This window comes from Xenopus laevis, chromosome 5L (assembly GCF_017654675.1).
Source record: "Xenopus laevis strain J_2021 chromosome 5L, Xenopus_laevis_v10.1, whole genome shotgun sequence".
Classification (NCBI taxonomy): Eukaryota; Metazoa; Chordata; class Amphibia; order Anura; family Pipidae; genus Xenopus; species Xenopus laevis.
The window spans coordinates 160,776,529-160,801,235 of record NC_054379.1 but is presented as its reverse complement, the minus strand read 5'-3'; the positions used below and the strand labels follow the sequence as shown (position 1 = coordinate 160,801,235).

Here is a 24,707-nt window from a genome sequence, read left to right as displayed (position 1 = left end):
GAATAGTCGAACGATTTTTAGTTCGAATCGTTCGATTCGAAGTCGAAGTAGTAGTCGAAGGTCGAAGTAGCCCATTTGATGGTCGAAGTAGCCCAAAAAACACTTCGAAATTCGAAGTTTTTTTAATTCGAATCCTTCACTCGAGCTTTGCCCCTTGGTGTCACTATTGGTGGATCATTTTTTTGTTTTACTCTATATCTAAGTCCAAAAAACATCACATCAACACTATTCGGATGCCCATTGACTTTAACGCCAGCGTCAGCTTCGACACGGGCGCCAATTTCCGATTTTCGCGATTTTTCGCAAAAATGTCCAATTTTCTAAATTTTTTGGTGAAAATGTCCGATTTAACGATTTTCCAGGGAATTTTTCGCTGTTTCGCAAATTTCACAATTTTTTAATCGAAACAGGAGTAAGTCGCCCATCACTAATTGTTATTACTACTTTTTATTACTCATCTTTCTATTCAGGCCCCTCGTATTCATATTCCAGTTAGCAAATTCACTGCGAAATTCGCGAAACGCCGAAAAATTGGCAAAACACATGGAAGTTAATGGGCGCCAAAATAATATTGACACGTGTCGATTTTGACGTGAGCATACATTTTTATATGCGCGACTATTTGGTCCAAATGCATTAAAGTCAAAGGCCATCCGAATAATTTTTATAAGCGAAAATTTTTATGCGTGTGCCAATTTTGATCCGCAACCTTATATTTTTTTTTGATGCGGTGGATTTTACAGGCAAATTGTCGCCACAACTTCGCTAATTAATTCCAGTCTCTTATTCAAATCAGTAGATGGTTGCTAGGGGAGCGCACTGGAGCGCACTGGGTTAGGGTCGGGTGCAGGTTCTGTTGGGCCAGATTAGGGTCATGTGTGGGTTGACTCTTAGCTATATGTTCACTACCACAAGATCATAACTCCCAGTGTGCCTTGAATTAGTACTGAAGGGGTTACTGTCAAAATATCAGCCCCCGGAGTTAGCTGGGACAAAACAGAACATTTGTATTACTGGCTTCATATACAATTCTTGGAAAACTGATGTCATTGTGTCACCTGAGGCCTAGACTACAGGAACTATAGATTTATTCATGGGTTAATGACTGGCACTACAGCACAAGTGGCTTTATAACATAGAGTTAATCCCAGGAAAAAGCTACGAACGCTTGTCACAAACTTGATTCAAAGAATGGCTAATTTTTTTAAATTAATGTTATAGTGTCGTCCAATTATTCTTGGTACATGGAGACAATAAATAAATATTTCCGCTGTGTTCACAATAAATAAAGGAAGCCCTGAAGCTTCTTATGCAAATGGGAATGTGTCTAATTAGCTCCATTTTATTTCCATGAACAAATAACAATTTAAATGAAAAAATAGAACCGCGTATGACCTGTGCCTATATATTGAGCTCTGTGAGATGAGTCCTAACATCTTAAACCCTTCAAGGACAAAGCAATAGGCTGCCAGCCCTTACTTTCAAGGTGAGAAATGAAAGTTATGTTTGGGAATTATCTGTCTAACTGAGCCTTTCTTCTAGATCCTTAAACACAAAGTTATTGATTTTCTAGTAGATGCAGTGGCTGGTCTCATTGAAACTTGCCCTAAATATTCTTGGAACTATAGCAGGGTGACTGTTACCCCAATGTTTCTATATATCTGTAACCTTGTTATGAGCTAAGGGGGCCCAGTCTGAAGGTCAGTTAGGGGGAGATTTGGGGTGAGTGTTTATTTGTACCCTGGGTACCCCTGGAACTATAGCAGGGTGACTGTTACCCCAATGTTTCTATATATCTGTAACCTTGTTATGAGCTAAGGGGGCCCAGTCTGAAGGCCAGTTAGGGGGAGATTTGGGGTGAGTGCTTATTTGTACCCTGGGTACCCCTGGAACTATAGCAGGGTGACTGTTACCCCAATGTTTCTATATCTGTAACCTTGTTATGAGCTAAGGGGGCCCAGTCTGAAGGCCAGTTAGGGGGAGATTTGGGGTGAGTGATTATTTGTACCCTGGGTACCCCTGGAACTATAGTAGGGTGACTGTTACCCCAATGTTTCTATATATCTGTAACCTTGTTATGAGCTAAGGGGGCCCAGTCTGAAGGCCAGTTAGGGGGAGATTTGGGGTGAGTGCTTATTTGTACCCTGGGTACCCCTGGAACTATAGCAGGGTGACTGTTACCCCAATGTTTCTATATCTGTAACCTTGTTATGAGCTAAGGGGGCCCAGTCTGAAGGCCAGTTAGGGGGAGATTTGGGGTGAGTGATTATTTGTACCCTGGGTACCCCTGGAACTATAGCAGGGTGATTTTTTAACCCAGGGGCTGTTGTCTATGCTGACCCAGACCAAAATTCTAAGGGGGGCTTGAACAGAAAAAATCTGACCAGAATTAATCATGATGTATGCCCCATATTTAACTACAGTGAGAATGATACCATATGAAACTCCAGCAGTGAGAGGAGCATGCTGCAAGTATTACTGGCACTACTTAGAGATTCCAGTAATCATTTTATACAACTGCAATAGCTTCAATACAACATTAAACAAGTTTTGTGGGAGTTATAGAGCAGATTCTCTGCATAGAAGCAGGAGGACTTTAGAGAATGGCAGGTCTCCCCCCCCCCCAGTTTAGGGAATAATCATTTGAGACTGTTATTAGACTGTAGTTTCTAGAATGGATTTAGGGAGGAATTGCACCATGGGGCACATCAAGAATTTAACCACAAAACTGTACTGGGCAAAAAAGGTTGTTCATCTCTACTAAATACATTTTTTGTTACAGGAGGAATGAAGGCGATTGTGATCATCTGCCTTTCTCTCTGCTTTCAGCAGGCAGTAACTCAGGGGGTATGTACCCATCATTATAGCTCAAAGTGTCATTTTCTGCTATTCTATGGCAGAACAACATCGTCCAGTGACTGTAAATTATATTGAGATGCTTTGGCATCATTTATTCTAATCAGGGTATTAAATAACTAGCCAGATTTTGTAGCACAGTTAATTAAAAAAATCTTAGATAACACATTTTAAATGATCGCAAACCCTAAAAATATCTCCAGTTTCCTGCTGAATTGTGCTTAGTACAGGGAATACCTATGCTGCCATAGTTTTATGGGATCTCTCTGTACAGAGTATGAGCAAACTTAAAGGGCTGTTCCTGCTGAATTGTGCTTAGTACAGGGGAATACCTATGCTGCCATAGTTTTATGGGATCTCTTTGTATAGACTATGAACAAACGTAGGGGCTGTTCCTGCTGAATTGTGCTTAGTACATGGGAATACCTATGCTGCCATAGTTTTATGGGGTCTCTCTGTACAGACTATGAGCAAACTTAGGGGACTGTTCCTGCTGAACTGTGCTTAGTACAGGGGAATACCTATGCTGCCATAGTTTTATGGTATCTCTCTGTACAGACTATGAGCAAACTTAGGGGACTGTTCCTGCTGAACTGTGCTTAGTACAGGGGAATACCTATGCTGCCAAAGTTTTATGGGATCTCTTTGTACAGACTATGAGCAAACTTAGGGGTTGTTCCTGCTGAATTGTGCTTAGTACAGGGGAATACCTATGCTGTCATAGTTTTATGGGATCTCTCTGTACAGACTATGAGCAAACTTAGGGACTGTTCCTGCTGAATTGTGCTTAGTACAGGGGATACCTATGCTGGGATAGTTTTATGGGATCTCTCTGTACAGACTATGAGCAAACTTAGGGTCTGTTCCTGCTGAATTGTGCTTAGTACAGGGGAATACCTATAATGTCATAGTTTTATGGGATCTCTCTGTACAGACTATGAGCAAACTTAGGGGTTGTTCCTGCTGAATTGTGCTTAGTACAGGGGAATACCTATGCTGCCATAGTTTTATGGGATCTCTCTGTACAGACTATGAGCAAACTTAGGGGCTGTTCCTGCTGAATTGTGCTTAGTACAGGGAATACCTATGCTGTCATAGTTTTATGGGATCTCTCTGTACAGACTATGAGCAAACTTAGGGGGCTGTTCCTGCTGAATTGTGCTTAGTACAGAGGAATACCCAGGCACGTTTCAGGGGCTGCTGCAGCCTGAGGCAGCAGCCCCAATGCCGCCCCTCCTCCTGCTCCGCTCTTCTAACTACCAGCGTCGGAGCGGGTGGAGGAGGGGCCGCATCGCTAGTGCAGTGAGCGCAATTGCACTCGCTGCGCTAGAAGAGCCAAATTTCCGTTTTAAAAAACGGAAATTCGGCTCTTAAAGTTACCAGAGGCGGCTTTTTGCCGCCCCTGGTAACTGGCCGCTCCGTGCTGCCTGAGGCAAGATTCTCACCTTGCCTCATGGCCGGAGCGGCCCAGGGAATACCTATGCTGCCATAGTTTTATGGGATCTCTCTGTACAGACTATGAGCAAACTTAAGGGACTGTTCCTGCTGAATTGTACTTAGTACAGGGGAATACCTATGCTTTCATAGTTGTATGGGATCTCTCTGTACAGACTATGAGCAAACTTAGGGGACTGTTCCTGCTGAATTGTGCTTAGTACAGAGGAATACCTATGCTGCCATAGTTTTATGATTTCTCTGAAAAGGATGAGAGACATATTACAGACATTTTACACTATTTAGGTGCTTGTCTCTGCAGTTGTGAAGGTGTCAATGTCTGCATAGAATGGAGACTCACATGTTTTACCTGAAGTCCACTAAATTTGCTCATAGACTGCTTATTATAGATGATACCATCATTTCTTTGCTCTTAGGACAATATACATGGGAATACTGTCAATCTCTGATGTCAACTCTTGGGCCATTAGATCAGGTCCCTTCCTCATACCAGTTGTAACACTTCAGGATGGACTAATACTGATTTACTGTCCTTTCACTGGTTTCCAATTGGCTACAGCCTAGAGAAATAAATTGCCCCTAGAGTTACAGTATAAAGAGCAGTGTTATTTACTTGCCTGTAACTCTATACACATTTATACAAGTTAGTAACATATCTCATCATTAGGAATCTTCTGGTTAAATTCATGTTTAAGGATTAAGCACCACCTCCTGGGAGTTATATAATAAAAGGTACAAACTTTGCTTAAAGTCTAATAATCTTTATCAAACAATCAGCAGGAAGCATTTAATTGTCACCGGTTTTAAAGCAAGTATGTTATTGGGTGATATCTGGGTACACATTTTAATGACATTTAAGTTGTGAAATAGCATAATTGTCCGCTTAGAGTAGGAGGCTACGTGTCCTTGTTTAAAACCTCATCAGATAATTATAAATTATTTTACAGACGGACGAGCTATCAGCTGCTCCAAGTGCCACCCAAAATGATCCCAATGCCCATCAGGTATGTATGTATGGCCGTATTAGTCATTCAAAAGTCATTGTACCCTAACCTATAGCAGCCATCAGCACCCACAGACTGCTCTTGAACCCCATAACTCTCTAGCACTAATAAATAACCCATACAGTCTCCAATCATTAAAGGAGAACTTGACTAAAGAAGTAGACTAGAAATGTTGTACATTATGTTTTGTGCTTCTGTACCAGCCCAAGGCAACCACAGCCCTTTAGCAGTAAAGATCTGTGTCTCCAAAGATGCCCCAGTAGCTCCCCATCTTCTTTTCTGCTGATTCACTGCACATGCTCTGTGCTGCTGTCACTTACTGAGCTTAGGGAGCCACTCACAATATGCAGTACACATAGAATAGAAATGTCACAATATAAGGCTGATTAGTAATTAATACACATAATTACTACATGGCAGCACAGAAACCAGTGCAATTAGCATCAGAATTTAATAATCAGCAAACCTGTAGCATCAGCTTATATTACAGGGGAAGCTCATTTTCTGCTGGATAATTAGTGACGAGCCCTAAGCTTAGCTTCTCAACAGCCAATCAGAGCCCACTGAGCATGTGAGTGTCACAGACACTTTCCAAGATGGTGACCCCCTGTGACAAGTTTGAAGTCCTGGATCATTGCTGCTATTGACAAGCTGCAACTTTAGCCTCGTGCAATAAGTTCACTATATAAAATATGGCATTTTTAGCCAATGATAGCCAAGGTGCCCCTCTGAGACTGGGTGTCCTCCTATCATTTTCCTTCCAAAGAACTTGCTCTAGAGACATAGTGGGGCCCCCTGATTCTGTTCTTCTGATTTGCTCCTATTTGAGTCATTCATTTTTCTTTGTTATATTAGTCCTGGGCAGATTGTCAGGGTTACTAGGTATGGGTAATGATAATACAACTGAAAACACATGTAGGTAGTATAAGTGTAGAGCTATTCTGAAGGAACAACCGTATAGGCTTGGTCAATGCCTACAGACATTTATCCTACAAGAAAATATCCCTCTTTAGACATTCAATGATAAAACCTTAGGGTCTGTTCCTTCTGAACTATACTTGATACAAAGGAATATTTACTTTATGCTAGTGTGTTCCATGCTATCTTTTGTACAGAAGCCTTTGAGCAAATGTAGGGGCTGTTGTTTCTTACTACAGGGGAATGCTTTAGCTGCTATGAGACAGCCTAGAACACCCCGAGTTAGTTTTGTGGATGTTTAACCACTGAACCCTTTTAAATAACAAAGGGAGCATGGGAGATTTCTGTCCCTCGTTTAAGATATTATTGGATCATTTCCCATTTATGTTTAAAGGAGAAGGAAAGCTATGGCGACATTTTATTACAGTAGAGAAGAGAGGGGAGCGGGGGAAGAGCAGCAAACTGAGCATGCTCTTGCCCAGGGCAATGAGGTTTAAGCTGAAGGCAGGAAGTCTGATACAGAAGCCCATGAGTACACAATAGAAGGAAAGAAATGCAGTGTTTCTTTTGACAGGGGACTCAGAGCAACATTACTTTGGGGGTTTACTGGTATGTTAAGATGGACCTTTCTGATAAGGCTTACTTAGTTTTAACCTTTCCTTCTCCTTTAAGGCTAGTGATGGGCGAATTTGCGATGTTTCGCTTCGCCGGAAAATTTGTGAATTTCGCGCGAAATTCGTGAAACGGTGAAAAATTAGTGAAACGGCGCTGGCGTCTCGTTTTTTACGCCGGCGTCCGTTTTTTCGGCAGGCGAATTCGCGCCTGCCGAATAAATTCGCCCATCACTATTTAAGGCTTCTGGCATATCTAAAAGAGATGTTTATTAGACCCAAAGCAATTGTAATAACATGGAATGTACGGCTACAGCAGTATTATAAATGGCTGTTCTACAGCCTGCACCCTGTATATCATTAATGAAGAACTGCACCATGTATAACCCCAGCCCCCACCACAACTAAAGATCACCCTATACAGCCTTTAATCATTGAAAAGAAACAAAAACCCCTGAACATTGCAGGTTCCTATAAAATATATCACATAAAACATCCCATATGTAAAACACTGATTCATCTATAAAAATATTTTCATAAAAATATACTAGTAGCATGTGACATTGGCTAATCTTAAATCCAAAATTGACATTTTCAATTATATTTAGCCATTGAAACCTTTAAAATGACACGTGGAGTGTGGGAGATGTCTGTCCCTCGTTTAAGAAATGTTTAAGATATTATTGGATCGTTTACCATTTATTTTTAAGGGTGATGAGCTGCCGACAAGACAAACTCCTTCAGTAGTCAAACGAGATGTTTCTAAGACCCAAAGCAATTCGGATAACGCGGTATGTATGGCTACAGCAGTATAATAAATGACTGTTCTACAACCTGCGCCCTGTATATCATTAATGAAGAACTGCACCATGTTTAACACCATCCCCCACCACAACTCCAGATGGTCCTACATACAGCCTACACTCATTAAAGGGATTCTGCCATGATTTTTATTACAAATATTTCACTCTACCATATAAAACTTTATTCCTGGACCAACAAACATATTTTTTTAGTTGTAATATTGGTGTGTAGGCAGGGTCGGACTTGGCCCTTGGCTCTTGTGGCCCCACGCTGGCCCAGATCCGTACCCAGATCCCACATCTGAGAGATTCTTCAAGCCGCGACCTCCCCTTTTTAGGTGATCATGGGAAAAAACATAGTGTCCACATGCGCATGCGTACACATGCAGTAACGCTGCACGACGGAGCAGTGGGGGGGGGCAGAAGGGGTCCCTTGGATAGCAGCCCCCGTGGGCCCTGGGCCCCCAGTCTGACCCTGTGTGTAGGCGTCATCTCAGGTCATTTTGCCTGGTCATGTACTTTAGAAAGAGCCAGCACCTCAGGATGGAACTGTTTTCAGTTAAGCTATTGTTTCTCCTACTCAATGTTACTGAATGAGTCGCATTGGATTTTTATTATTAAGTGCTGTTCTTATATCTGCCATGTTTTCACATGACAGATCCCAATTTACTGGACAAACCCAACTGCTCCATGAAAAGATCCTAAGGGGTGCAATGTTCTCCTTAGGGCTCCCAGTACTTGTATCCATACAGGAAAAAAATACCTCTTTTGTTGCAAAAAGTGAAAACTTGAATTTATTAGGTCAAACAACCAGGCAACGTTTCAGGGCTTACTCTTGCCCTTTCTCAAACCTTGTACTTGTACTGGTGTCCATGGCATTAGTAACTGTGGCCTTCTGGTTGCATTTATAATGTGGTCAAGGGAAGTTTGAACCAAAAAAGTTTGAAAATTCCAGCGCTAAGGGAACCCTATAATTGCCGGCAGATCAAGGCAGCTGGTAAGTACAGATTTCCCTTGAATTCATGTGCAAGTGCATGCAGTTCATACGGGCAGACAGAGAGGCTTAACCCAAGCTGCTATGGAACTTGTATGGAAAAGTAGCTTTGTAAATTGCTTAAATGCACGCTCCATTGCCTCGCATTTGGTTATGGTTATACTGGATAATATACTGTTCTATTAAAGGGTGGTGCTTTTCTGGCAACCGGTCTAAATGATAAGAGTTCTACTAGACAACGCAGAAGTGGAAGGCCAGTCTTTATCTCCCAAGAACGTATTGATCAAATGGTATGTATATATCTTTATATACTGTAGCCATCACTGTACATCTCTTCCATAAATGAAAAGCACAGAAAGAAGGAACTTGTGGTGCCGAGGTGGCCGTTGCTTTAAAGGGATACTGTCATGGGAAAACATGTTTTTTTCAAAACACATCAGTTAATAGTGCTACTCCAGCAGAATTCTGTACTGAAATCCATTTCTCAAAAGAGCAAACAGATTTTTTTATATTCAATTTTAAAATCTGACATGGGGCTAGACATTTTGTCAATTTCCCAGCTGCCCCTGGTCATGTGACTTGTGCCTGCACTTTAGGAGAGAAATGCTTTCTGGCAGGCTGCTGTTTTTCCTTCTCAATGTAACTGAATGTGTCTCAGTGGGACATGGGTTTTTACTATTGAGTGTTGTTCTAAGATCTACCAGGCAGCTGTTATCTTGTGTTAGGGAGCTGCTATCTGGTTACCTTCCCATTGTTCTGTTGTTTGGCTGCTGGGGGGAAAAAGGGAGGGGGTTGATATCACTCCAACTTGCAGTACAGCAGTAAAGAGTGATTGAAGTTTATCAGAGTACAAGTCACATGACTTGGAGCAGCTGGGAAATTGACAATATGTCTAGCCCCATGTCAGATTTCAAAATTGAATATAAAAAAATCTGTTTGCTCTTTTGAGAAATGGATTTCAGTGCAGAATTCTGCTGGAGCAGCTCTATTAACTGATTCATTTTGAAAAAAAAATTTTTCCCATGACAGTATCCCTTTAAGGGAGGCGGGAACGTAGCCTGCCAACTGATGGAGGTTCACAACCTGAAAGGGACTATTCTAGTTTATATTTACTGTATACGAGTTAGTTGGATAGCTTATTTAAATGGAATAAGAGAAATGAGATTATATTCATACAAGGAAAATGGGTTATTCTTTCCCTTGACAAAGTATCGGTAAATCCCAAATCCCACAGCCCCCTCCATATACATTCGATTCAAAAAATAACTTTGTAACCATTTAAAGGAAACAATGTACTGAGAGGGGCATAGGTTATTAATACGTTATTAGTCACGATTTGCAACAGACATACTTATTATTTTCTCTTTTTCCTTTTATTCCAGAAAAGTGTCCCCCTGTCCGCTCTATCTACTGAAGCTGAGTCTAACAGAAAAATCATCCTTGATGTACACAATGAATTAAGGAGGACTGGTAACCCTACTGCATCCAACATGCTGAAACTGGTAAGAACATTAAAGTGGTCTTGATAACTGCCTTAAATTGGGGAGAAATACAGATTATATGTGACAGCCTCCCCTCACACCCAAAGGGTTAATTGGTGTAGGGTGCCCCAAAGCCTCAAAGACTCCTATGAAGGACTCCCAAACATTTCTTGTGCAGCAGACAGCTCATACCTGAGATAACTTTGATTATATTAATAACTTCCTGGCACATTTCTGCCTCTCTATGTACTGAAAAGACATTTACATGTTTTGAATTTGATTTGAATAGTAACTATAAACTGTAAAGTGAACTGTAAAATACTAAATATAACTGTAATTATATTGCTACTAGAAGTCACTCTGAGTTCCATGACCTTTATCAAAGTACTCAACCTGTAGCCTTTATATGTGCTTTATATGGTCACAGAACCCCTCAGTGACTAATATCCTTATCATTTACAGTAGGGGGTACATTATCCCTTATAATACATGAGTGATACTCAGAGTTCCCTGTATAACTCAGCCTGCAGCCTTGTGCCTTTATATGGTCACAGAACCCCTCAGTGACTTCTAATATCCTTATCATTTACAGTAGGGGGTACATTATTCCTTATAATACATGAGTGATACTCAGAGTTCCCTGTATAACTCAGCCTGCAACCTTGTGTCTTTATATGGTCACAGAACAACCCCTCAGTGACTTATAATATCCTTATCATTTACAGTAGGGGGTACATTATCCCTTATAATACATGAGTGATACTCAGAGTTCCCTGTATAACTCAGCCTGCAGCCTTGTGCCTTTATATGGTCACAGAACCCCTCAGTGACTTCTAATATCCTTATCATTTACAGTAGGGGGTACATTATTCCTTATAATACATGAGTGATACTCAGAGTTCCCTGTATAACTCAGCCTGCAGCCTTGTGTCTTTATATGGTCACAGAACAACCCCTCAGTGACTTCTAATATCCTTATCATTTACAGTAGGGGGTACATTATCCCTTATAATACATGAGTGATACTCAGAGTTCCTTGTATAACTCAGCCTGCAGCCTTGTGCCTTTATATGGTCACAGAACAACCCCTCAGTGACTTCTAATATCCTTATCATTTACAGTAGGGGGTACATTATCCCTTATAATACATGAGTGATACTCAGAGTTCCCTGTATAACTCAGTCTGCAGCCTTGTGCCTTTATATGGTCACAGAACAACACCTCAGTGACTTCTAATATCCTTATCATTTGCAGTAGGGGGTACATTATCCCTTATAATACATGAGTAGGGATGTAGCGAACGTCGGAAAAAAAGTTCGCGAACATGTTCGCGAACGTCCGGACAAAAAATGCGAACGGTTCGCGAACGTTGCGAACCCCATAGACTTCAATGGGAAGGCGAATTTTAAAAGCTAGAAAAGACATTTCTGGCCAGAAAAATGATTTTAAAGTTGTTTAAAGGGTGCAACGACCTGGACAGTGGCATGCCAGAGGGGGATCAAGGGCAAATATGTTTCTAAAAAATCCATTGTTGACACAGCGCTGCATTTTGTGCTGTAAAGGGCAGAAATCACACTACGTCACTCAGGTGGTGTTTCTGGAGACGGTATTATTATTGATATTTAGACAGAATGTGAAAAAACTCACACAGCTAGGTGGCAGTGGTTTGAAGAACAGATGCAGATGAGAGATCAGCAGCAGGACAGACAGCTGCCCACAGCAGCTACATACAGAGCACTGCAGTAGAAGGTAGATTACTAGCCAGCAAAGCTACCTAACCTGAAATGTCCCTCAAATCCCTGCAGAGTTCTGTCCCTACAATACAGAGCAGTATCAAGTAGATTACTAGCCAGCAAACTTACTATCAACTGTCCCTCAAATCACTAACAGCTCTCTCCCTACACTAGCTCTTGCAAGCACACACAGGCAGAATGAAAAAACGCTGCAGGGCTTCAGTTTATATATGGAAGGGGAGTGGTCCAGGGGGTGTGGGGGTGGTCCAGGAGGGAGAGCTTCCTGATTGGCTGCCATGTATCTGCTGGTCTGGGGTGAGAGGTCAAAAAAAAGCGCCAGGTAAGGCGAACCCGAAATGGCGAACGTCGCGCGACGTTCGCGAACATTCGGCGAGCGCGAACAGCCGATGTTCGCGCGAACAAGTTCGCCGGCGAACAGTCCACGACATCCCTATACATGAGCGATACTCAGAGTTCTCCGTATAACTCAGCCTTGCACCTTGTGCCTTTATAGGAGAAGGAAAGCTACTGAGGCATTTTATTGCCAATAGATTAGCTGCAATAGTGCAAGCTAGAATGCTATATTTATTCTGTAGAATGTTTTACCATACCTGAGTAAAAAGCTCTAGAAACTCTCTGTTTAGGAAAGGAGCTGCAGTATTAACATGGTGTGACATCACTTCCTGCCTGAGTCTCTCCCTGCTCTGGGCTCAGATTACAGTAGAGAAGAGAGGGGGGCGGGGGAAGAGGAGCAAACTGAGCATGCTCTTGCCCAGGGCAATGAGGATTAAGCTGAAGGCAGGAAGTCTGATACAGAAGCCCATGTGTACACAATAGAAGGAAAGAAATGCAGTGTTTCTTTTGAAAGGGGACTCAGAGCAGCATTACTTTGGGGGTTTACTGGTATATTTAGATGGACCTTTCTGATAAGGCTTACTTAGTTTTAACCTTTCCTTCTCCTTTGAATGGTCACATAACCCCTCAGTGACTTTTAATATCCTTATAATTTACAGTAGGGGGGAGCATTGTCAATTTCTGTGCAATTGTATTTGATAACATAAAGACAAGATATCACAATTAAAAATACCTGATGTCAGAACACGCCGTCTATAAGGATATAATTTACAGTCTGGTCCCATAGGGAAAGGACCAGACTGTAGATTATAAAATATATAAAATGTTTCTGCTGCAACATGTATGAGACCAGAAGGCTGCATACACATATCTTTACATTTTCCCTTTATAGGTTTGGAGTGAGGAGGCTGCAAAAACAGCAGCTAAATGGGCAAAATCATGCAACCAATTTCACAGTCTAAGGGAAAATCGTACTATTCCTGGTAAGTAGAACAGTACATTGATCAAATATCAAATATTAAATATCAAGTATTCATTGGCTCCCCCAAGCCACCTATGAACCCAGTGCCCAATGGTTTTCTAATCCAACACCCAAATAGGTCAGTCCCTGTATGAAGTTATAGAACTGTTTTCTTCATTCATTCATTTTTGCTCATAGTTTAAAGCTGCCCATACAGATGTGATTAGTCCTGACTACGTTGGCTAAGGTGGTTCATGTACAGGGGGGCAATAGTCTCCCTGCTTGATATCTCATTAGAGCTCGGACAGAGCTCTGGGATCTGAGCCAAGGACTTTGAGTTTCTGGCTCTGCACCTTAACCATTGGTCCAGGTGAGCAGCCTACAGGGTTGCTCACCATATGTTACCTGGCCTAGTCCAGCAGCAGCCTGATTGGTGGTTGGGGTCAGCCAATGTGGGCTGACCCTGCCCTATATAAAGCCATCCCTCCTCACACTCCTTGCCTGAACTTTGGTTCCTATACTAGCACTGTGGCATTGCCACTACATTAAGGTTCCTGCTCTAGCCTCCTTTCCTTTCCTACCTTGCCTTGTTACTTTTCCTTGTTCTGACCTATATCTACCTTGCCTTCTACTCCAGGTTCTTCTCCAGTCCTGTTCCTATGTCGGGTCCAGTCCTGTTTTGATCTTTATCTTGCCTTGCTTTAACTTTTCCTTGACCTTGCCCTGCTTTGCTTGCCATTCTGAATCTTGCTCCGTTCCTTGCTCCAATCCTGACCTTGCCTTGACCTTACCTTGCACCTTACCCTATCTTTCTTTTTCCTGTCTGAATCTTGTCTACCCAGCCTGATCCTTATCTATCCAGTCCTCCTGCTACAAAATCCCCAGTCTGATCTGATTCTACGCCCGCTACATCATGTCTCATCCAGTCTGTTCCTGTTCTACACCTGCTTCATCCCACTCCTAACCAGTCTGCTCCTGTCTCTTGATCTGACCTACACCCTCTCTGTCCTTGCTCCTCTCTAATACGCTCCTTTCTTCTGTTCTGATTCTACGTCCTCATCACCCTGTTCCTGCCTCTTTCTTGCAGTGTCGCCTTAGGCACATACAGCTACTGCCTCAAGGACTCATCCTTCCCTCATCAACCTCCACAGCACCCCCTACCTAAACCTTTACATACACTAGTATCTATGGTTATGAGATTTGCATAGTTTCGTTGCTGTATATGTAAACTGACTTTTCCAAGTTGATTAAAGTATAAAATGTTTCCAAAAATCCCAGGTTAAAGGGGAACTGTCATCTTAAGAAATAATATCAAATCCTATTTTGTGATGTAAATCAAGCAAAATAAACTTTACTTACACTATAAGAATTATTATTTTTTTTTAGTCTTGGAATTTATAATCACAAAAAGCAGGCAGCAGCCATTTTGTGGGCTCTGTTATTAAGGCAAACTTTGCATCTTGTCAAAATCTTCAGGCAAATATTATTATTTGCCTGAATGGGGGGCCAGATGCCCAAGCACTCGCTACACAATTAGATGGTGAAGAAGGAGAAGAAATGAGAGGAGGGCAGTGACATCTAGAAAGTGCAAAATGGAAAGGGAAATTAATTGCCTGCCCGGTCTCCATGCTTAAGGAATAGAGCAAGGGCAGACAAAATATGATGGATGTTTTCACAAAAAAAAAAATTGGGGTTTCATGTTTAATTTGAAAAGGATTTTTATTGCACTCACAATACTTCTTCTGGGTATTGCTCATCCTCCCGGCTTTCCTCTCAGTTGCTCATTCCAGTTTTTCCTCAAAAAATCAGGACAGCCTGATTCTCATTGTTCCATTTATTTTCAATGAGGCTAAAAAAATCTATAATGTTTTAATGAACTGGGAAAATACACAAAGTCAATTCCCATTGACTTTTATTGAGCCCCGCCAGCTTTTACTTGCTGAGTCGGTGACTTTCAATAGGTTTTAATAGTTTTTTTTGTATTTGCATTTCTTCACTCTTTTCTTTTTTTCAAAAGTCTGTGCCCTGCTGTTCAGAGAGACTTTCCTAACATTCTCCAATTAAATACCTTTCTAAAGGACAGCCTTCCTATGGGAAAATCAGCTCCAATATGTGGAATCCATGGAATGGATTGGCTGGCTTGCTGTTCCTTCCAGAATATTCTAGGACCTGACAGTTGGGGACCCATTTATTAAACCTCACATTTTTCTGGCTGAATTTTAAATGGGGAAAACTCGAATTTTTAGAGGGGAAAAAAAACCTTGAATTTTTCAAGATGTATTAGCCCAAAGCTGCAAAAAAACCCCAAAAATACTCCATCTCAAACCTGTCAAGGTCATTTAGAAGACAATGGCATATGTCCCTGAAGATGCTTCTTCAAATTTGTAGCTACATTTCTTTTAAACTGAATTTTTTTAAAGAGAATTTTTGATAAATTAGTTAAATTCATGGATGGTAGTTGTCGACTTTGTTTTAATGAGATACACTCATAAATGACCCCCCTAAAGAATTTAAACAGAGAAAACATTCCCCATGTACCAACACCTTTAATTATGGGGAAATTAAAGGCAAAACTCAACTTGTTGACATTTTTGTTTGGTCACATATCACCCTCTGTATTCCTATAAATATACTTTGCTTTCTGTTGTCCAGATCTCTATGGACATTTGCAGGAAATGTAGCCGCACAAATAATATTTGCATTTTTATGTTTTGAGGGTTTTCCTGTGGAGAGAACCTGTTCATGGCATCATATAAAGCAGGCTGGGAGGATGTTATTAGGTCATTCTGGAGTGAAATTGAAGATTTTACATATGGAAAAGGAGCAATCGAAGGTCGGCAGGTGTTACATTATACGCAGGTAAAGTTATTAGAGGGGTTCAGATTAATACAGTTTGGCTGTCTTCACCTGGGGATCTGAGTGGGCAGCAAAATCAATAAAGTCTGTGCAAGATGGTCAGTAAAAGGGGACAGTTAACCTACACATGAACTTTTTAGTTTGCTGTACAAAATTATATTGTCATACAATTTGCAATTGGTCTTCACTAGTCTTCACTAGTGATGTCATCAGTTATAATTTGTACTTAGTGATGTCATTTTTGTCTCATAACTCATTGAAACCTGGAGTTGGCCTATGGCATTTGAGTAAAGTTTTGCAAATTTTCAAAGATACCGGAGTGCTGCTGCTTTATTTGCTACTGAAGTTGGAGTTCAGTTACCAGTTTGTCAGTACAGAAATGGGACCTGTTATTGGTAATGCTCGGGACCGGGGGATCATAATGGTAAGGTGAGAAGAGGCCAAAAGTTTTGAGACTTCATCATCAGTGACAGGGTTGAAGGAGCACAGGAGAGACTGGGGAGTGTGGAGGGAGGGTGATGGAAGTCTAGGGAAGTCTAGGAAGAGCTCAGCAATATCTTGAGCAGAGACAGATGGGCATGGAGGGGGTGGAGAGAGTGTTAAAGGTGGAGAAAAGTTGTGCTGGTTTTTTTTGAAAGGGAGTTAATGAGTGAAGTAAAGTATGTTTGTTTGGCTTGGGAAAGGTGGGTGTTATAGGAGCACAGGGCAGATTTGTAGAGCCAAAAGACTGATTCTTATCTGGATTTGCACCAGTGACACTCTAGTGCATGTGAATGCCTTTGGATAGCTTTTGTATGAGCAGTATGCCAAGGCTGAAGTGGTTTGGGTCTAGCATGTTTAGATTTTGGTGTAGCAAGCTCATTAAGGGCAGTGTTATAGTAGACAGAGGTAGCCACATTAGGACAAGAGATGGTCAAGATATCAGAATAAAGAGAGTCAAAGGAAGAGGTGAGATGCCACATGTTTAGAGAGGTACATGTTAGAGAAATAGCAGGGGGTGAGGAGGGAGTTAATGAGAGTTGAAATGTGAGCATATTGTGATCAGAGAAGGGAAACAATGAGTGTTACCATTGGAGTGAGAGGAGGAGTCTGAGCACAGAGATAAGCCTAGAGAGTATGTTAAGGTGGCCATACATTGAGAGATCCGCTCGTTTGGCGATGTCGCCAAACAAGCGAATCTCCCTCCGATATGCCCACCTTGAGGTGGGCAATATCGGGCTGATCCGATTGTGGGCCCTAGGGCCCAACGATCGGATCATAGCGAACGCTAACGGGCGGTCGGATTGCGGGACTGCATCAACGAACAGATGCGGCCGTGATCCGACGGGATTTTTAGTCCCATCCGATCGAGATCTGGGAAGCCCGTCGGGGGTCCCCATACACGGGCCAATAAGCTGCCGACTCGGTCTGTTGGCAGCTTTTATCGGCCCGTGTATGGCCACCTTTAGTAAGAGCTTTTGCCGGAGTTGCTGTTTGTGTTGGGGATCAGGGCCAAGAAGCAAAGCAGCTGCTCCTCTTCCACCCAGGCCCAGATTTCAGGGACAGCATGCCATCCAGCCACATTCTAGGGAGCTGCAGCTTCCCAGCAATCCAAAGCATGGGAGCATGCTAAATCAGGCAGGTGCTAGGACCTGGCAGCCTAGGAGCACCAAAGAAGCAAATCCTCCATGCCTCCGTCTGTTTGTCTGATATGTGGGGATTGATAAATACTTACATTGCATCTGAACTCATGCTGGATGGGTGGTTTTGGAAAGAATTACATCAAGGGGTTATTGGCCAGAGACATAAATACAATTGTCAATGGTAGTTGCATTGAACTATTCAGGTAGGTGTTAGCTGAAACGGAAAACAGTGTGAAGATCGTTATGGTACCATTGTGACCAGATCTCATTTTCACCCTCTGTGAGTTTCAGCTCAGCATTACCTGAATATTGGAACCATTGTGATTGGATATCGGTGACTGTTTCTTTAAAGGGGAACTGTCGAGAAAATTTAAATTTATTTTAAGCTTTGTCATACTGAAATAAGAAACATTCTAAATACAATCAATTAAATATTATGGATCATTTCTGAAATAATCAAGTTCATCTTCAATATTACTCTTTAAGCACCTGTTTCTCTTCATTCTGTCTTCATGCAGCAGTTGGGTGTCAGATATTCATTGACAGTTAGATCCAATATATCTTATAGGGGGGCTCCTTTCCTAGCAGATGAATTAGAGCTCAATTAAATAACTGATTTGAGTACAAACAAAATCTAACAAAATAACTGCCTTGTGCACAAATTCTGCATGTAGAGAGTCATGATGTAATTGATTATATTTAAAAAAAACTATTTCAGTATGATGAAACGTTTTTAATTTTCATTTTTGTGACAGTTCCCCTTTAAGGGGTTAAAGGACTTGTATCTAAGCTGCATACCATATAAATATACCATTCATTCTTACTGGAGTGCTGTACCACAGCTTAGTATGCAGTAATTTTTGTGCTTAAAGGGATCCTGTCATCAGAAAACATGTTTTTTTCAAACACATCAGTTAATAGTGCTACTCCAGCAGAATTCTGCACTGAAATCCATTTCTCAAAAGAGCAAACAGATTTTTTTATATTCAATTTTGAAATCTGACATGGGGCTAGACATTTTGTCAATTTCCCAGCTGCCCCAGGTAATGTGACTTGCGCCTGCACTTTAGGAGAGAAATGCTTTCTGGCAGGCTGCTGTTTTTCCTTCTCAATGTAACTGAATGTGTCTCAGTGGGACATGGGTTTTTACTATTGAGTGTTGTTCTAAGATCTACCAGGCAGCTGTTATCTTGTGTTAGGAAGCTGTTATGTGGTTACCTTCTCATTGTTTTTTTGTTTGGCTGCTGGGGGGGGAAGGGAGAGGGGCAATATCACTCCAATTTGCAGTACAGCAGTAAAGAGTGATTGAAGTTTATCAGAGCACAAGTCACATGACTTGGGGCAGCTGGGAAATTGACAATATGTCTAGCCCCATGTCAGATTTCAAAATTGAATGTAAAAAAAATCAGTTTGCTCTTTTGAGAAATGGATTTCAGTGCAGAATTCTGCTGGATCAGCACTTTTAACTGATTCATTTTGAAAAAAAATTTTTTTCCCATGACAGTATCCCTTTAAGAAATAGCAAACATTGGAGTGTATGAAAATATAACTAGAACTTGTGAGTTTTTGAGCAAAAAATAATTGAATCATGGCAAAGTTTTTAATTTCAACGTTGATAAATCACGCCTGAAATGTTTTATATTGTATTTCTCCAGAATTAAAAAAATATATATTTTATTTGTATTTGAAAATGACCTTCACTGTGTTTATTTCCATATCGTTTATATTTAAGTTAATTGACAACATCTGTATTTTGTTTTTCATTTCAAGGTCATGTGGTACCGCTCATGGTATATTGGGTGCTCTGTATGGCAGTGCCCTATAACTGATCACTCATTAGAGTTCTACTATGTCTGTCACTACTGCCCAGCGTAAGTAAACAGGAAATCGTTTGTATCCCGTCTTGTAGTTCAACTTCGTTCTTTATTATTGGTGAATAGTGACGGGTGAATCTGACCCGTTTCGCTTCACCGTAAATTTGCAAAAATCAAAATTTCGAAAAAATGCATTGACGTCTATGGGCGACAGGTTTTTCGAAGCAGAACAATTTTTATGGGCTATGGGCGTCATTTTGGGGTGAAACTCTGTGAAAAATTTCGCTCATCACTATTGGTGAATTTTAAGCTTTGGCAAGAAAAGCAGATTTAGGAACACAATCATATAAATGCTAAATTCACTGCCAATATGTTAGGACCTCACCCCATGATTCCAATTGGCAAGTTTTGTCCCCCAGCTAGCACTCCATGTAGGGGGGAAAAGCACTAGACCAAGGAAAAAACCCAACTCAATGTCCTACAGCAGGTATAAGGGCAATCTGCAAATTTTCAATTCAGTTACAGGGGGAAACAAATTGTGTTCAAAAACGATTATTTTTCTTTGTTCCATTCAGTTTTAAAAATTCAACTATGAAATGGTGTGAATGTTGAAAATACATCTCAAATCTTTTCATGTCAAAGATTTCCTCGATTGCTAAATCTTGAAAATTCGAGTTTAAAAAGCTTAAACTCAAAAATATTTGACATCCCCATTTGTTGCCACCATATTTAAAAGCTGTCGAGTTCATGTAAAAGTTTAGGTTATTTTTCATTTTAAGTTTTGGAGAATAATTTAATAATTGGCTGACTCACTGAAAATGATGGGTACAATGTGATTTCCCTGCATTCAGTTTGTTTGTTTTTTTATAATCTTTTTTTTTTAAATAACTGATTCCAGTACAAACAAAATCTAACAACATAACTGCCTTTTGCACAAATTCTGCATGTAGAGAGACATGATGTAATTGATTATATTTAATCAATTACATCATGTATTATATCAGTAAAATGGATCACCACAACAATTGAGGGGTACAGGTATGGGATCTGTTATCTAGAAACCCATTATCCAGAAAGCTCCAAATTACAGAAAGGCCATATCCCAGAGACTACATTTTATCCAAATAATCCAATTTGTTTTAAAATGATTTCCTTTTTTTTCCTTATTAAAACGAAGATATAATTCATCCTTACTGGAAGTAAAATCAACCTATTGGGTTAATTTAATGTTTACATGATTTTCTAGTAGACTTATAAGGGGCAGATTTACTAAGCTCGAATGAATGGTTGAATTTCGAAGTAAATATTTGGATACTTCAACCAGCGAATAGGCTATATTCGACCATTCGACTTCAATTCGAACGATTCGAAGTAAAAATCGTTCGACTATTCTCCAATCGATAATCGAAGTACTGTCTCTTTAAAAAAAAACGTTGACATCATACTTCGCCAAATTAAAGCTACCGAAGTGCAATGTTAGCCTATGGGGACCTTCCAGAGTACTTTTCTACGTTTTTTTTTTTTGGTCGAATAGAAATCCTTCGATCGATCGCAAAAAATCTTTCGAATCGTTCGATCGAACGATTTCTATTCAATCATTCGATCGATCGAATAGGCTAAAAATTCCTCGATATTCGAAGTCGAGGGATTTCTATTCGATGGTCGAATTTTGAGGGTTTTGACACCTCTTGAAATTCGACCCTTGATAAATTTGAAAATTCAAATTACAGAAAAATCCTTTGAAGTAAACTTGGTCTTGGTCACAGAGCTCCTTGGTGACTTCTATTATTCTTATATATTATAATAGCAGTATAGTATTGCCTACATATTTTTATATCCCAGTCCTTACTTATATCTATACTGTACATTTGATATTATTTGATTTTTTCTGTCTTTTTAGGGGAAATAATGGAGATCCTGCTTACCCATACAAAAGTGGCAAGCCATGTGCAGACTGCCCAGGAGCATGTGAAAATGGCCTCTGCAGTAAGTACAGAAAAATTATCTACTTTGTTTCCATAGCTCGCAATTTGAATGACCATTTTAAAAACAGAATTGTTGTTCTAGATGACACAATGCCATCATATCCTTCCCCACAGCCACTCCAAAAATCTGATTGAGTTTTTAAAGTGGAAAACTCAAATCTTTCGAGGGGAAAAAAAATCTAAATGCTAGAGATTTATTATACCCCAAAGCTGCTATAAATCCAAATCCAAAAATACTCCAGCTAAAACCTGTCGAGATCATGTAGAAGTCAAAGGCGAATGTCCCTTTTTACAATTTGAAGATGTTGTGATCTGTGCTGGTTTTTCGTACGGTAATTCAAAAAGGTCATGGTTTTCAGGCGACAACTTGAAAAAATTGTACGGTTCAGGCATCAAACTCAAAAATATTTATATGATTCGAATTGTCACAAGATTTTGTCGAGATTATTCCGGCACAAACTTTTTAGAGCTGATTTTTTTGATAAATGAGTTCATTTTGTTGATGGGAGTTACTGTAGGTCTACTTTGTTTTAATAAAAAATTAGATTAATTTTGCCATTGTGTATATAGATACATTGCATCGTTAGATATCTATTGTTATACATATTTCGGGGGGGTTATTTATCAATGGTCGAGTTTGTGAGGTTTGTGAAATTTTTGTTCTACCTTGAATAAATTTACAGCTCAAATGTTTGATTATTTATCAAAAAACCTGAATATAAAAAACTTGATTGAATGCAATCAGGGGAAAAACTCTTATACAGGTATAGGATCCCTTATCCGGAAACCCGATATCCAGAAAGCTCCGAATTACGGAATGGAGTCTCCCATAGACTCCATTTTATCCAAATAATCCAAATTTTAAAAAAATGATTTCCTTTTTCTGTGTAATAATAAAACAGTAGCTTGTACTTGGTCCCAACTAAGATATAATTAATCCTTATTGGAAGCAAAACCAGCCTATTGGCTTTATTTAATGTTTAAATGAATTTCTAGTAGACTTAAAGCATGAAGACCCAAATTACAGAAAGATCAGTTATCTGGAAAACCCCAGGTCCCGAGCATTCTGGATAACAGGTCCCATACCTGTACCTTGAATTTAGTTTGAATTATTGGCTAAAAAACCTGATGCATGAAGCAAAACACACTCCATTTGGGAAAAACATAACTTGACCTTTAATATATAACCTTTCTAAATGTAAGCACCCTTTCTGACTTGATGCGTTATTTCTTGGAGTATCCAGAGCTGCACGATATTAAGATATTCAAGTACAATTATTATTATTATTAGATATCTATGTACAGTTATTGTTATTAGATATCCATGTACAATTTGAGAAAAACCTAATACATATGGATTAGGCTTTTTTGATGCAACTTTTCATAGGTACTTATGCCGAACCTCTTATGTTGGACTTCCCTATGTCATTGTATGCCTTCCCTTATGCTATGCCTTCCAACCCAGATGGGTTGTTCATGGAACAATGTACATTATCTTTGTCTCTGTTTTATTTCAGCCAACGGTTGCAAATATCAAAACAAATATAGCAACTGTGATTCTCCCAAAGCTAGTTGTGGAAACCCAACGGACGAGGCCGATTGCCCCGCAACCTGTTTCTGCAACAACAATGAGATCCGATGATTTCCTTCTTTATAAACAATGAGGAATTTATATGATCTCTATGGGCTTCTTTGCTTTGAAATGAAACGTAATTAAGTATAAATTCTTCGGAAATAAATGAGTGGGTGATAAATTGCAGTATTGTCTCTACATAATCATAGTCACTGATTTTAATTCAATATTTAGACTTGATCAAGAAATCATGTATCACAAATCAATAACTTTGCAAATTCCTGTAATCCTGGCTATAGCATCACATTTAATAAAGCAATTGGATAAGCATATCTAATGTTGTATAGAATTCTTTGGTTATGTTTTATTAAATGTAATAGTTAAAAGGGCACTATTATGAATTTAAAACGTGCAGGATAAATATTTTCTCAAATATACTTTTATAATAACTCTATATAATCTTTTAAAAAATGTTCCAGAATTACAGAAAAGGGATCTTTCTAAATATACATATATCACAAGACTAAACACACTCCTGGACTTCATAATGCAGTTAAAAAAAGTGAAAGTGAAGTGGCAGATTTACTAAGATTCGGGAGGATAGGGAGCTTAATGGGTGGCTCAAGTTTTGGTGTAGGAAGGAAGGGTTTGGGTTCCGAGAGCACTGGGCTGATTTTTCCTTGGGGTACAACCTATACAGTCGTGATGGATTGCACCTCAATGGAAGGGGGTCCACGGTGTTAGGGGAAAGAATGGCTAAGAGGTTGGAGGAGTGTTTAAACTAGGCAAGGGGGGTGAAATAAAGAATTATGGGGAAGCTAGGGTAGACGGGCAGTGGGATTAGTTAGGGGTCATGGGGGAGGAGTGAGGGGGACATACAATTTACCAGCTAAGGAGGTCCCTATGTCACAAGGAAAACAGACTAATACAAACTCAAGATATAATTCTCCACTAAGTACTGAAAATTTCAAAACAAAAAGTAGTAACCTCCGCTGTATGCTGGAAAATGCACGGAGTTTGTCAGGTAAAATGGCAGACCTAGAATTAATTGCATGCTCTAAAAATTATGATATAATTGGTATCACTGAGACCTGATGGGATAAAACATTTGACCGGACTGTGAATTTTATTTAGGAGGGACAGAGGGATTAAAAAGGGTAGAGGAGTGTGTTTGTATTTAAAGCCTGAATTAAAGCCATGTGCTAAAGAAATAACCATAACTGGCACTGGTGAGGGTGTAGAATCCCTCTGGATAGAGATTTTGACTGGGCAAAAGGTAACAAAAATAATTATCATTGGTGTATGTTATAAACCACCTCGTATAAGTGTCGAGTATGAAGCCCAGCTACTCTTGCAGATACAAGCGGCTTCACAGCTGGGTCAGGTTGTTGCTATGGGTGACTTCAATTATCCAGACATTGACTGGGGTAATGGGGTTGCCAAGACAGAAAAAGCTAGTAGTTGTGTAAATATGCTGAATGACAACTTTTTATTCCAGCTTGTCAAGAACCTACTAGGAATAACTCTATTTTGGATCTTGTAAAAACTAATAATACTGAACTCATCTCTTGCATTTGTGTGGGTGAGATTTTAGGGAATAGTGATCATAACATGGTCTCCTTTGAGATTCTGTTGCAGAAGCAATTCTATAAGGGAGTAACTAAAACACTAAATTTCAGACGTGGAA

The 24,707-nt window shown here is 40.0% G+C and overlaps 1 protein-coding gene across 1 annotated transcript; it reads left to right on the top strand.

The window, feature by feature from the left end:
- The first annotated feature begins 1,394 nt into the window (after window positions 1–1,394).
- On the top strand, window positions 1,395–23,352 carry crisp1.9.L (cysteine-rich secretory protein 1 gene 9 L homeolog). The gene is made up of 11 exons (XM_041563600.1): window positions 1,395–1,486; window positions 2,783–2,847; window positions 5,259–5,315; window positions 7,555–7,635; window positions 8,830–8,931; window positions 10,024–10,143; window positions 13,102–13,192; window positions 15,887–16,029; window positions 19,419–19,519; window positions 21,363–21,448; window positions 22,965–23,352. Exons 2-11 carry the CDS (start codon window positions 2,788–2,790, stop codon window positions 23,087–23,089), a joined length of 966 nt encoding a protein of 321 aa, XP_041419534.1. The 5' UTR covers window positions 1,395–1,486; window positions 2,783–2,787; the 3' UTR covers window positions 23,090–23,352.
- Window positions 23,353–24,707: the final 1,355 nt, after the last annotated feature.